This window comes from Lepidochelys kempii, chromosome 9 (genome assembly GCF_965140285.1).
Source record: "Lepidochelys kempii isolate rLepKem1 chromosome 9, rLepKem1.hap1, whole genome shotgun sequence".
Lineage (NCBI taxonomy): Eukaryota > Metazoa > Chordata > Testudines > Cheloniidae > Lepidochelys > Lepidochelys kempii.
Window position 1 is genome coordinate 35086627 of NC_136388.1, and position 13008 is coordinate 35099634.

The 13008-nt window shown below is 38.4% G+C and overlaps 1 protein-coding gene across 6 annotated transcripts in view; it reads right to left on the reverse strand.

The window, feature by feature from the left end:
• Positions 1–1566: 1566 nt before the first annotated feature.
• The window catches only part of RHBDD1 (rhomboid domain containing 1), an 88695-nt gene continuing 77253 nt past the window's right edge, over positions 1567–13008 (reverse strand). For 5 of the 6 annotated variants that reach the window (XM_073359894.2, XM_073359896.2, XM_073359893.2 and 2 more), the window contains one exon: positions 1571–5765. In XM_073359894.2, the coding sequence (XP_073215995.1) occupies positions 5647–5765 (119 nt within the window). In that variant the 3' untranslated portion in view covers positions 1571–5646. Of the gene's footprint in view, positions 5766–13008 lie in introns of all 6 variants that reach the window. The other variant, XM_073359898.2, reaches the window with a different exon arrangement.

The window sequence follows — 13008 nt, forward strand, 5'->3', positions numbered from 1 at the left end:
ACAGCAAAGTCCATCATTGTACCTACTGAAAACTCAACCGGCTGTATTTAAGGCCTCATCCAAAGACCATTGACTTCATTTTGTTTTGACACTTACTGCAAGAGTTCTGGACACTACTAGTCTATTATGCCACCCTGTGCGTGCATAACAAGTCACTGAACACAATTAGCAGCATATAACACCACCACAAAACCATCCTATCCAGCATGTCTGGATTTCCATTGGCACATGTGGAGCTCCAGAATTAGTATGCGTTAACCAGCTGCTTATTTCAGGGCAGTTCAGACACAGCTTTTTCATGTGCCAGACACCAGTATTTATCAATCCTGGAGTAAGAAGTGCTTAAATATAGATCAGCCTCCATGAGGAGGGCCCTCAAACGGATGTCTCGCTTTTTCTGAGTTCTGGGACAAAAGTTCTTACGGATGCGACACTTCTCATTCACCAGTGATTCCCCCGAGCATTTGAGGCAGCTGCTATCGGGGTCATTAACAGGCATAGGCCTGTTACAGTCAGAGCAGGGCTTAAAACGTAGAGACTGAGGCAGAGTTCCCACTGGGACTCTATCTCTAACTACATTACTTAAGTACTTACTAACTACTGTAAAACTATTTACCAGGCCTTAAGGCTCGAAGACTGAAATAGAAGAACCGCTAGCCCAGTGGTCCCCAACCTTTCTCTGGCCAAAAGCACATTCATGCCTTCAGAAGAGTGTGCCGGGCAGAGATGGTTTTTGGCGGCATTTCAGCAGCCGCTTCTCCGCCGGAAGCGCCCAGCAGCGGCATTTCGGCAGCCGCTTCTCCACTGGAAGCGCCCAGCAGCAGCATTTCGGCAGCCGCTTCTCCACTGGAAGCGCTGATCGGCGACATTTCGGTGGCAGGTTCTCTAATGGATGCGCTCCTCTCCTCTTCGTTCCTTGGCGCCAGCCCTGACAGCAGGCACACATAAATGTCCTAGTGGGCACCATAGCACCCGCGGGCACCATGCTGGGGTCCACTGCGCTAGCCCTTGTGAGGCAAGGGAAAGACACTCCGACTAACCACCAGGGGTGGTAAGAAGAAACTGAGAGGGTTTACCGCTGGTGGCAGCTAATATACCGACGCATGGGCGCGGCACTCAAGAGGGTGCTACAGCCGACCCTACAGATATCGCTAAGGCAAAAATCTCCAACAGCCGCACACGTGGGCATGCGCACACCTAGGATGGAATCGACATGAGCAAACACTCGAAGAAATCACAGCTCCTGATAAAAATGAATTCACCTTCAGATTCAAAGTCTTATACAGCAACATTTCTTGTTTTTAAAAAATTCTCAGTTTACACACAATTACTGAGGCTGATTAAAGGCGGATTCCCCACTCTGGCGCTTGGAGAGTAGAAGGTGGGGGCCCGCAAGGATTCTAAAAATTAATTCGGCCACTCCAGGCTGGTATTAAACTCCTAAGGTCACAGCTTCTCTCTGACCTTGGATGGGTAGATGCTGCCACCACTCAAATGCAAAACCCTTTGGAACCCAGGAAGGTGCACTTGAGAATTCTTTTCTGTGGGGTACACTTAAGCCCTTTCACACCCCTCTCCCCCTGGGGAAGAGCTGAGAAATGAAAACAAAGAAATCAGCAGTTGCCACCAGCTAACTAAAAAAACATGTGCACAAACTTCTTAAGACACAAAAGTCCAAATCCTGTTGTTAAAAAAGGTAGATTTTATTAAAGAAAGAAAGAAAAAAATACATCTGAAAACTCATGCTATTGCTCAATTTTTAAAAAAGCAATTCCAAAAATTAAGCACCCAAAATAGTCTTCTGGGGCTTCAGCTTAAAGGTTACAAGCAACAAAAGCATCTGGGGTTAGCACAGAAGAATCCTCAAGTCACATGAAATAAGCAAAATAAACCTAATCGCGTCTTCCTACACATTTTCTGATAACTTACATATCTGGGTTCCAGATAAGCAATTCTAGGTATGATTCTGATGATTTTTGTACCTGGCGTTCAGCTTCTCACAGCATAACTGCTGCCCTGTTCCCTTCTTGCCCAGAGAACTACACAGACAAAGAAAAGCTTTTCCCCCCCAAGTTTAACAAGTTCTAGCCTCCCCATTGGCTCTTTTTGTCAGGTGCCCACTCACTTCCCTTTTCCTATGCATGCAGTTAGACTTTTTAACCCTTTACAGGTAAAACAAGTAGAGAACAGCTACCAAGAGGGATTCCATAGCTAACTGGCTGGCTGGGTGTCCACAAAAGGGAGCTATCCCTCCTCTCGTTTATCACAGCATGTTTATGCAGGAAGTACTGAATTTCAAATTCTTACTACCCTGCATAGGTACTGAGGAATTCAGGCAGCCTTAGATATTCAATCCATGACATCACATCTGCAGTCAGGGCTCTCCAAGCTAAATGGATTTATTTTTAAAATAAGAGTTTATTTTCCATTTTGGGAAAGTGCAGGGTAAAACCATATGACAGAAACAGCATTTCAGTGAACTGTATCAGAGTGTAAGGACCTGATTCTATGACAGTGTAAGGACCTGATCCGGTTCCCATTGAATTCAATGGCAAACGTCCATTGACTTCAATAGGAGCAGCTACAGGCCATAATGAAGGCAATTTGTTTAATCCACATTACCTTATAATGCGCTTTGACTGAATGTACAAATATAGTATCTTCTGTGCTGATCATTTATTAGGTATTACAATTAAAATGGAGAAGAAGTGGACAGGCTGAAACATAAAAACAAGTATTTATTTCAATTTCGTAGTAAGAAAATGTGAAAAAAGCTATATATTTAACAATCCGTAGTTATTGCTGACAAGGTTATTATCCATACATATTTCATGACAATGGTGCTTACCAAGGCATAGTAAAAAGAAAGACAATAAGAGGACCCAGCTCATGAGATTTCTGTGATCACGTGGAGTTTTGTTTTAAGGGAGCACAAGACACCTTTAGCACTAAGTCGCTTTGTGCTGAGACTTCTAAACCAACATTACAAGAGTAAATAAATGCCATAAAATGGATTTTTTTTGCCTTTGTTTAAATACTTTTCATTGTACTAAAAACGCCACAAGACTGTCATTCTTTTACAATATATTTTCTGCCTATATCAGTCTGACTGCTTTAAATATCTGAAATTATGTAGCCTCATGAACATGACCAACTACACTGGAAACTGAACACCACAGCAATGAGATCAGTTTTGGAGGGGATAATGTTCCGGTGAAGGATAAAAAATATGCACAATCACAAATACTCAAATGTTGACTTTTGCTTGCTTTGTTATATTATTTACTCAGTGAAGAAGGCAGGAAATTATTAGAAATATCAACCAGTGAAGAAGGCAGGAAATTATTAGAAAAATCAACCTATTTAAATATAAATGAATATCAGCCATTCTAGTTTGTGGCTAGTATGTATAACGTATACAAAGGACAGCTAGCTAACAAGAAAGAGTCTTTATACCGACTGTGCAATCCTGAAGGTGATCAAGAAAATGGGCCTTTACAATACAATTTTTCCTGTATTGAGCGTCCTCCAGAAAGCACTGTGAATAATGGGTCTGAACAGTATCTGCAAGTAAGATTTCTAGCTCTGCACTTGAAAAGCCAAACATTTGGCATGCCCATCTCATGCTTCTCCATGGCATGAAATGGACAAAAAGGGAAAGAGACAAAGAAGATGATAGGAAGCAGCCTGTGCAAATAAAAGACTTTTATTGATGAAAACCAGAGAGTATACATATGTATTTACTGTGCATCCAGTAATTTAACTTTCAGCTATTATTATTAAAATACATACAGCTGTAATAATATACCCAGGTCAAAACTTCACGGAGAGGGAGAGGTTTCAAGATTTCATAAAGTGCAGATCACTGATCACGATAGGTCCCTGAAAATACTCTATACAAGAACTTTTCAACCCAACACGAACATAAATCAATGCTCAAGAGATGCTAGTTGTTCCACACCGTAGGATGGCAATGAATTGTGTTTCATATGGTAACAGCTGTTACGGACTGAAAAGAACAAAACAGAAGAGGTTTGCCTATTTGGGCATTTCATTGCTCAAACTTGTTTTTAAAATATAATTGTTCTCAATGTTAATAGACAAAAAATTAACAAAGCTGTTTTTATTAATATTAGCATATCAGCTACTTTGTGTGAATAAAGACATTTTTCTTTGTTTTTCTACTTGCAAACTTAACTGAAAGACAGATCTCTACAGTACACAGCAAAGATCAAGTTATGAATGACCTGCACAGGTGTGCTAGTGTAAGAACAGAGCACGCTGAAACTTTTGTCCCGAGTGGGTCCCAGGTACGACAGCCAATATATGATTAACTGTACTGGAGAGGAGGAGGGGCAGCTAATGCTGCTAGCAGGCTCCAGTAGTCCCACAGGCTGCAGGTCTCAGGAAAGTGGCAGCGGGGCGATGGTGCTCTCGTGACACACTGCTCAAGAACAATTCTGGCTACATCTTTTCCAAGATGCATCAAGTCCTGCTGCCCAGTGGGCTTTCCACAATTCTGAGGAGGCAGAATGCCTCTAGCCACCAATATTTAGGCAGTATACTTCCTTCTCCCTACAACAGCTCACTTTCTTATGAGCTATAACCAAGCTCCAAATAAGCCAGTGTAGTCCATCAAGAGAAACAGTCTGATTTTTAAAGTTGTATGAAAAAAGATTTGCATGATGGAGTTCCTATAGTCTACAAAGTATTCTTTAAAAGGGAAATAGGTAAGTCAACAACACACAGTAACTTCTTGGATTCCAACTTAGTCTCTTGCCTTGAAAATGTTTCAGTTTTATTTGTTTAAACAATCTTTTCCCCTCCCCCAGAAATAAATATATATATATATATAAACATAAAAGTACAATAACCCCACAAAAGGAAGAACTTTCAGAATTAAGGCTGCAATATTAGGATGACCATATTGGCCATAGGCCGGGAGTATCAAGATAGTGTGAAATGTTACAAATGAGTTTTACTGTATACATATCCTAGGCAGAATGGAATGATTTGAGACAAGAAGAACCAAATTCTGCAACTTTAAAGGCTGTGCTAGCAACTTGTCAGGATTTATAGGGCTGTACCTAATTTACATATATACTCAGTCACTGATGTTTTAAAAGTACCATTTTACTCACCAATCCAAAAAGATTATTTGCCACAGGCAAAGAGAAGAATTTTGCAAGGATGATTTATATAGTTTTAAAATCAAGGACACACACTAATATGGTATCCGCATTTTCCCTTTTTTCCCCTTGATAGATGAAGAGAAATTGTTGATTGAGCTCATCAACAAACAAAAAGCCAAGGCATTAACAAAGCCTTTGTAGAGAAATGTCAGAAGTGAGTTGCGGCTTGTTACAATCATCAGTCAACCAGTTTTCTTTCATATTTTAAGTACAGCAAAATGGAGGGCAGCCACAGACCACATTCTGGCTCTTGGACCACACCCTTGGCCACTTATTTTAAGCCTAGATTTTCAGCCGTATTTTGCAAAATCCTTGGCATGTTTTGCTGTTAAATTATGTAGCCAGTAGTAAATAGTTCTGAACTAGAATAGAAACTGTATAAATGAACAGATCTGTAAACATTTTGGCAACTTTGAAGAGCACTTTACATATTTTCATTAGACCCTTGGCAATTTCACCATCTCTCAAATCTATTAAGTCTTTGTCTTCTCACTTCCTCTTCTGATAGCTGTTCAGATGGAAACCAAAACCCATAAGGTCGCCTCTCATTGCTATGACTTCCTGCACTAAAACCTGTAAGACAAAATGAAAAGCAAATGTAAACCATTTTTATCCTCTGCTGAGTGCAGAATCATACATATCCTATGATTTAAACAGTGAAAAAACTGTGTAGTGTAGTAAGGTTGTGAGCATTGTATATTTTTTTTTTGTTTACTATTATTACAAAACCATTTTAAAATAAACGTTATTGGTTTTGATATATAACAAGGAGGTTTTAATACAGGCAATCAAATAACTTACATCATGCGGCAGAAATACTTTTACATAACTCGTCTTTTGATTAATGCATTGACCAGTAAAGGATAGAATCTGAATCATAAACTGCAGTGGAAAAAAAAACTGTCATAGAAAAAAAGAAAATACATAGAACCAAAATAACTAAACAAGAGCAGCAGTTGTCATTACTGAGACCACACTGTAGTGAACTACTGAGTGTGCAGTACTGCTCTCTACTGGACTGAACCAGTACTGCTCAACTGAGTTACATAGGACCCTATCCGTGCTAACACCATTATGATTATACTCAGATTACCATTGTAACAGAAGATTATTAATCTTCCTGGAATAGTTTACCATGGAAATATCTTTGAGGGATTTCTGTACAGTTTTCGCTCAATTGCATGAGAAATTTTTGATTCAACAGTAAGGAATCTCTTAGATCAGTGCTTAGTTAGCAGATTAGTTTGTCCCCTTGGTATTAGCATTTCTGTATTACTTCATTTCTTAATATCATCTGTACAAATATATTTTAACAAACATGAAATAATTATTGGTCCTTTATGAAACTAGGTAGACTTCCAAAATTTACACTGACAAAGCAGATGAAAAAAATTTTCTGCTAGTTTAAGAGCAATCCCACTGCATAAATGTTCATTAAAAATGTTTCAGAGTGGTAGCAGTGTTAGCCTGTATCAGCAAAAAAACCCAACAAAACCAAAACAACGAGGAGTATTTGTGGCACCTTAGAGACTAACAAATTTATTTGGGCATAAGCTTTCGTGGGCTAAAACCCACCTCATCGGATGCATGCAGTGGAAAATACAGTAGAAAGTGTGTGTGTATATATGTATATATATGTACACACACACACAGAGAACATGAAAAAATGGGTGTTGCCATCCAACTGTAACGAGACCAATCAATTAGGGTCCCTGCAGATAATAGCCCACCCTAATTGATTGGTCTTGTTAGAGTTGGAATGGCAACACCCATTTTTTCATGTTCTCTGTGTATATATAGCTTCCTACTGTATTTTCCACTGCATGCATCTGATGAAGTGGGTTTTAGCCCACGAAAGCTTATGCCCAAATAAATTTGTTAGTCTCTAAGGTGCCACAGGTACTCCTCGTTTTTTTCCCCCTCCATTAAGAATGTGTACTTTTAATACAGCAATTACTCTTTAAAAAGCCCAGGACTTTACATTTTTCAGCATCCTTGTTTTATATAGTAACATCTAGACTTTTAAACTATTTACAAGTCCTCAACAGTTACTTTTGGCAAAGCAAGCTTTTTAAACTTTCAGCTAGTACTACAGTCCAAGATGTGGTGACCCATACCAGATGCACATGTAACTCCATCTTTAGTTGGCAACAAGCAAATTCAGAAATAAACTACACGTGGCAGTTCAGCTATAGCGTAGCACAGTGAGTAAATTAATCTGAGCAGAGATAGTACAGGCTATAGGTGGTTCTCTCTTCTGGCACCGTTGAAAGACAGAAAGAACCTCCCCCGTCACCACCAACTAAAGAATTCAGAGAATTCAAATTCCAAGTCACATAATAAGGAAAGCAAGAAAAGATATAAAGGCTGTGCCTAAGTATGACATCAACTGCCTATATGCTAAGGGTCCTTGGGAAAAAAAAAAGTAGAGATTGGTTTCTGAACCTAGGTACATACATTATTAAGTATAAAAAAGTTAGTTCTAAAGATTAGGGAATAGTTGCGTCAAACTGCATATATATTTATAATGTTAGTATTTATTAACTTTTCATCAAGGGATCATGTTTTAATAGTAATAGTGAATATGAAAAACCAAAAACAAGTAGTGTACTATACATATAGTGGAGCACATTTTCAGATGCGGGGGTGCTTAGCAAGCTTAAATACAAGGGGCCTGTTTGCATAGTACACAGATGACCTATCTACAGTGCAGTAAGGGAGACCTAGTTATTGACTTCTGACTCAGTTATGTTCTAATTTATAGTATAGACAGGACCTTAATAATAGACAAGTTTACGATTCTACGCAAAGACTGGAAGATGCAGAAGGATTTTTTTTGTCCTTGCAAATAGCTCAAACTCTTAGGAAATGCTGCCAAGCCTAACTAGCTGCTCAGGCACCAGTGGTTAGCTATAATAACATGGGATATTCACAAAAAAACAGAAATAGCTGAAGAACGTTTTAATTCACATTAACATGCAGCAAATCAATATAATGTGCACTGTAACACTTTAACCTCAACGTGGCCTTGCACCACATTGTGTTTCTGAATCTGAAAAAGTAATCAGTATTTTCAGATAGAGGCAAAACTACGTCATATTTAAGAAACATTAAACACAAACACTGCAACTTGTCAATTACTCTTCACCTCACCCATAAGCACACCCACCATTTCAGAACAACATGCCACTCTAATTAAGAGCTAACTAAGTGCTCCTGTATGTGATGAAATATTGCCATCTCCTTTTAAAATACTTTCCTTTAGAAACAAAGTATTCTTCCTGCTAATGTGAAAAAGCCACCCCCACTCCCCAAAGGCCATGGAATACCTCATAACTTGTACCTCCCCCCTATCCCTCTCTCAAAATGAGACTGGTTGAGACAAGTTAAGACTGATGACAACATAGCGGTTGTGATGTTATGACCTAAACCATTTCCATTCTGGATCTGGCCTAACCCCTTCTACCACGTGACCCCAAAGAGAAGTCCCACCTTAATTAGAGGAGACCAATAGGTGTCGGTGCATGGACAGTAACCCTAAACCATGGGTGCAGTAATATTGCAGCAATCCTGTGAACACACACAAGTGGAAACAGCCATGTACAGATGTTAGAGAAAAATAATTATTCACTTCAGGAGGCTAGAAATTTTGTGAGCATGAACCTTTGATTTCAGGCAGCTAAAAAGCATTACAGATCATTGAATTGAAAACAGGCCACTGACTGGCATACTAAGAGAATGTTTATGCATCATACAAATTGGCTATGGTTAATTTGAAAAGAAAGAAAACAATTATCCCAGATGTGGATGCACAATGGCAGATAGGTTCTTTATACATGTACTGAGCAAGGAAGCTCAATGATGGTTGTAAATACATCTTAAAGGCCTAAACATGCCTGTGCAAAGGAGCTGAAAGAAAAGACCCAAGGTGTGATCCCTAAAGCTTTAAATCAATATTCATTAATGAGAGTGTGTCTCAGAAGCTGGACAGACCAGGGTAAAGATTTTTTTTAAAAAAACTTGATGCTATTTTAACAATTTTTTACAAGTTCATTACTTTGTCACTAATAATGATGTCAAGACCACCATGATGGAAAAGTTTATCAGACTTTGAAACTGAAGATGTGACGGTACTTTAGAGCATACAGTACCTTACATTTTTCTAGGCTGAATGGATGGGAAGGTATGGTGAAAGAGTGAGCAGTGGGGGCTTTTCAGCAAATTGTTTGGTTTTCCACACTGGTACAATTTGTATGGATTTTTAATTAATATTTTGTTCAGATGTCCAGAGTTTTGATGGGCATAAATACATTTAATATACCAAAAATAGTCAAAGCATGAATAAAATACTAAAACCACTGCATGCAGAGGCAATATAATAAAGGCCATGATTGCAAATGACTCTTCATGGGCACACCACAAGGCCACACAGAGACCTACTGAAGTCACTGCAGCTTTGCATCTGAGCAGGGGTCCAGACACATAGTCAACTGAACAACTGGGACTTAAATTGTATTGCAGCTTTAACTAACATTATGACATACTTTTCTAGATTATTGCTACTCTGAAAAAAAAAGTTTTTCATTTTCCTTCTTATGTATCACAGTAAAACGGTCAATTAAAAATCAGGGTCTTCCAGGATCCTGTTTATAGAGTGCCCATGTCCAGTTTTAGTATCTGGAAGATAAGACAACAACATTAGAGTTAAACAAAAACTGGGCACAGTACTCACAACTCCTTAAAGTCCAGCCCCCACACCAGCAACAAAACAAAACAAGATCTGGTGAAAAAAGTAGGAACAATTGCTCAATTATATATATAGTGACCCAAAATGAAAGGCCTTGCAGTGAGCCTTGAAGACCGCTTCAGAGACATCCTCCAGGAAAATGTCCTCACTGAGAGAATTCCATAGATGCATTCCAGGAAACATGAATGCACTACTCCTGGTCTTATTCTGATAAGAGACAGAGAGCTGAAATGCCCTTGTACACACTGGGGAGAGGTGGTTGTTCATGTCCCTTGTATTAAGGGTTTTATACATTATTAGAATATGGCTGGATACTGATTGCCCAAAGCCACATTTTGACCAGCTAGTTGGGCCTTTTTGATGAGGTCATAGTCATGCAACAACTCCTCAGCCCTGGTATACACTACAAATGAATATCGATATAACACTGTCGCTCAGGAGTGTGGAAAATCAATACCCCTGAGTGACAGAGTTATACCGACCTAAGCCCCAGTGCAGACAGCACTATGTCAGTGGCAGGGCTTCTCCTGTCAACATAGCTCCAGCCTCTCTGAGAGGTGGAGTACTTGTGCTGACAGGAGAAGGTAGCGTCTTCGCTAAATGCTACAGCGGCTCAGCTGCACCCATTAAGAGTTTATCATTTAAGCACACCTGTAATTCTTTATGTACAGAGGAAATGTTAATGTTAAGGCAGGGAAGGGACAAGATAAAAAAAACAACAACCTAGGAGATAGCAATAAAGAGAGGCAATTGAGTGGGGGATGTTTCCTCTTGAGGCTAAAGAAAAAAGTGACAGTTTAAACTGCCTTCTTTGCCAAAATAACAAACTACCCCTTCAGTCACTTTTAATCCGTGTACTATAAAAGATGAACTAGAATCTTTTCAGTAGTGCAGAAGATTATTTGCAAACCACTGTATGCTGAAAGTGACAGTTCATTCAGAAACTGCTGCCAAAAAGGGCGCCTGGATTTCTGGGTAAGAAATCAGGTTGCAAACATCCAAATAGTTCACAAAAATGTAAAAATAATTAAAGGGATAAATTCTTAGGCCCTGATTTCTGAAAGCATTTGGATACTACTGGGCTCAATGTTGCAACACCTAACTGATTTAGGAGTCTAAATTTCATTTTCAAAAGTGATTTGGGCACTTAGAAGCTTAAATCTCAGATGGAATTTGGACTCGTGTCTAAATCCCTTCTGAAATATGATATTTAGACTCCTAAATCCATTAGGCATTGCAACACTGAGCACAGCAATGCCTAAATACCTTTAGAAATGCCTTAGCCACTTAATCCCTGCCTACAACTAGAGAATTTTACAAGAAAAAAATTTCACCAGGGCTACCAGTGTTTCAATGGAACCTATACAAATGAGAACCAAAATGTATAGATAAAAGCTGGGGCAGCTTTTGGCATTTTTATCACCATGTTAAGTAAACCAGCTTTTCAACCATTAGCTACATCTCCTTCAGTCCAGCTACTGTAATGAAGCACATAATTCTGAATCTACAACTTTTTCATAGAAATTATCATATAACATATGTGTTGAGGATACTGCAGGTACACTCCATGCAATGACTACCTGGCATATCAGACATCAAAAAGTGGTTAATTAACATATATGAAGACAATCTTCAGATATTTTATATTACAAAATCATTTTCTAAATAAAAAATAATTACTATCATCCAGGGTAACATCTAGAGAAGGAATCATTTGCATGGCAGCATAAAAGGAGTTTGGAAGAAGGCATGTTAAAAAACCTTGATGGCTGAACTTGGATGACATTTTTATTAGTAAGAAAAAATAATGCTCTTATTTAAAGTTACTTAAATCAGAGAAAAAACTATAATGCAGAAAACTAAATTTGTATGCAGAAATATTATTTGTTGGTACTAATGGAAGTTGTTAAAACACAAGAAAAATAGAAACACAAAAACTCAGGAGGTTACAGAGGTTATCAGCTTATTTCATTTTAACAATAATAAATTCAATTTGACCTAAACAGATTTTTTCACTCAAGTTCTGAGTTTGGAAGCAAGTTACAGGCATTTTAAACACAGTCATTATATGATGTGATCACCTAAACTCAATGAGACAGACATATATAGCCTGAATGCAAGAGAAATTAAGTATTCAGCCACCAGTGATGGTTAACGCTCTGTGCTGAAAACGTGAAGCCCAATATTTATTTCTATAATGCCTAAGAAGGTAAAAGCTGTTATTTTATATTCAGCTCCTATTACCTCAGTTATTCCTGATAATTAAAAAAAACAACTGAAAACAATGTATTAAAAAAACTTTTACTCAATCCACTAGGTCCAATGGCCTTCGAGCCAGATCCTCAGAGGCACTCAGCTTCCACAGTTCCAAATGACTTCAGTGTGACTGCTCATGCTTAGCATCTCTATAGATTAGGCTCTTAAACTGGCATTCTTAAGCACTATATAATAGAGTATTTTATCTTTACAATCATGGCACAAGATACACTAGCATTCTAAGCACCTCTTTCTTCCAAAAAAGGAATAAGCCTCCTGCTGTAATCTTACACTAGAGCCATAAAAAGAAACAGATATCATTTGGGACATTCCACTACATCAGCAAATGCAAAGAATTAACAATTGTTACCTTCTTCCCCACCCACAAAAATAAATTTGCTTTCTAGTTACAGGGTTTTCTTCTTTGTAATTCATGTAGAAAGGTTTTTTTGCTTTTCTATCTGACACTGTTAACTGTTCTCATTTACATTTTTGGCACTTTCTAAAACTGTTCAGCTGTAGGACTTGATATTGCTAAAAACTGCATCACAGCAGTCTATGATACCAGAATGAACCCTCATATATATTTGATAGATTATATATGAATGACATGTATCTCAAATCTAGCTATCTATATATATCTCAAACGATCTCCAATATTAATGCAAAAGGCACAGTCGAACACTTATGAAGCACTCGGGGTTCAGTAATGGAAAGTCCTTCAACCAAGCTGAACTGTTTGAAACAGATCATTTAAAGTTAAGTGAAGATTTCATAGTTCAGCATTATCATTTTCCGACACAGACCGGTTAC